The sequence below is a fragment of the Nanorana parkeri genome, unplaced genomic scaffold (assembly GCF_000935625.1).
Source record: "Nanorana parkeri isolate BGI_ZX_2015 unplaced genomic scaffold, ASM93562v1 scaffold3129, whole genome shotgun sequence".
NCBI lineage: Eukaryota > Metazoa > Chordata > Amphibia > Anura > Dicroglossidae > Nanorana > Nanorana parkeri.
The window spans coordinates 20,372-21,942 of NW_017309397.1; the positions used below are offsets into that span (position 1 = coordinate 20,372).

Sequence of the window (1,571 nt, forward strand, 5' to 3'; positions counted from 1 at the left end):
ACTGGAACTGCTCGAATGTGAAATCTTTCTGGTCAGATGTTACAAACTTTACAGCAAATCATTTTTCAATATATGAAACCACGAGCTGCGTGTGTGTGTGAGGGGTGAGGGGTGAGGGGCAAATTAGAGATTCAAAACATTTCTCCTCGTAGTCCTCCGATTTTTTTTATTTATTGGAAAGACACTGACGCTCCTAGATCGGCCTTTCGGGACATTTTTTACCCCAGAGGAACCCTTGAAATATCCCGGTCATAGGGAAACCCTGCTGATAATTACTATATCTCAGGGGTGGAAGAATGAATTCGGAATCCAGGAGCCAGTCTGTCCAATCCCGGAGCCAGCAGGGTTTCATTAGAAGCTCCATTGACAACATGGTCTTTGGTCCCCTTACATTGGTGGGCAGTGTAGTGTCCTCTCACATTGGTGGTCAGTGTAGTGTCCCCTTACATTGGTGGTCAGTGTAGTGTCCCCTTACATTGGTGGTCAGTGCAGCGTCCCCTTACATTGGTGGTCAGTGCAGCGTCCCCTTACATTGGTGGTCAGTGTAGTGTCCCCTTACATTGGTGATCAGTGTAGTGTCCCCTTACATTGGTGGGCAGTGTAGTGTTCCGTTACATTGGTGGGCAGTGTAGTGTCCCCTTACATCGGTGGTCAGTGTAATGTCCCCTTACATTGGTGGTCAGTGTAGTATCCTCTCACATTGGTGGTCAGTGCAGCGTCCCCTTACATTGGTGGTCAGTGTAGTGTCCCCTTACATTGGTGATCAGTGTAGTGTCGCCTTACATTGGTGGTCAGTGTAGTGTCCCCTTACATTGGTGGGCAGTGTAGTGTCCCCTTACATTGGTGGTCAGTGTAGTGTCCCCTTACATTGGTGGTCAGTGCAGCGTCCCCTTACATTGGTGATCAGTGTAGTGTCCCCTTACATTGGTGGTCAGTGCAGCGTCCCCTTACATTGGTGGTCAGTGTAGTGTCCCCTTACATTGGTGGTACTTCCCCACCTTATTCCATTTTGGGTTCGGCTGTCACTATGAAAGTTTACCTTGACACAAAGGAGCCCTTTGGAAGCCATGGCGTCCTCCCCGCGAGCGTTCGGGTAGAAGTAATACTTGGCTGCTGTGAACTGGTGCCGACTGGCCAAAAATAATCCACTATTGAAGAACCTAAAACCACAACCACGAGGTCCCGAGGGCCCGACATCATACAAAATGTGGGGAAAAGTTGTCCCGAGGCAGCGGCGCAGTTTGCGTGAAGCTCGTCCATCGAACACTTCCTGCAGGCACACAAAGTCAGCATTTTTGGGGAAAGTGACGGACACCTCGAATGGCGCGTCTTCCTCCTCTCCCGTCTTACAAGGCATCTCGATCATCGGCACGACGTCTTCCGTGCCACATATCGGCACCGTGTCCTCACAGTTATTCCCGGCGGGTTCCGGAGCGGAGCACAGGAGGCGGGAGATGGCGGCGCTGCGGCGCTGCGAGTGGCGCAGGTTGCTGAAACGCGCCAAGCCGTCCGGCAGGAGGCAGAGGTTGGCGCTGATGAAGGTGAAGGAACGGTCGCCGCTAAGTATCTTC

The 1,571-nt window shown here is 51.8% G+C and overlaps 1 protein-coding gene across 1 annotated transcript in view; it reads right to left on the reverse strand.

Annotated features, from left to right (window-relative positions):
- LOC108802802 (sphingomyelin phosphodiesterase 5-like) overlaps positions 1–1,571 on the reverse strand; it is a 12,412-nt gene that overhangs the window by 10,354 nt on the left and 487 nt on the right. The window contains exon 2 of the mRNA XM_018574656.1: positions 1,040–1,571. Coding sequence (XP_018430158.1) covers positions 1,040–1,571 — 532 coding nt within the window. The remainder of the gene's footprint in view (positions 1–1,039) is intronic.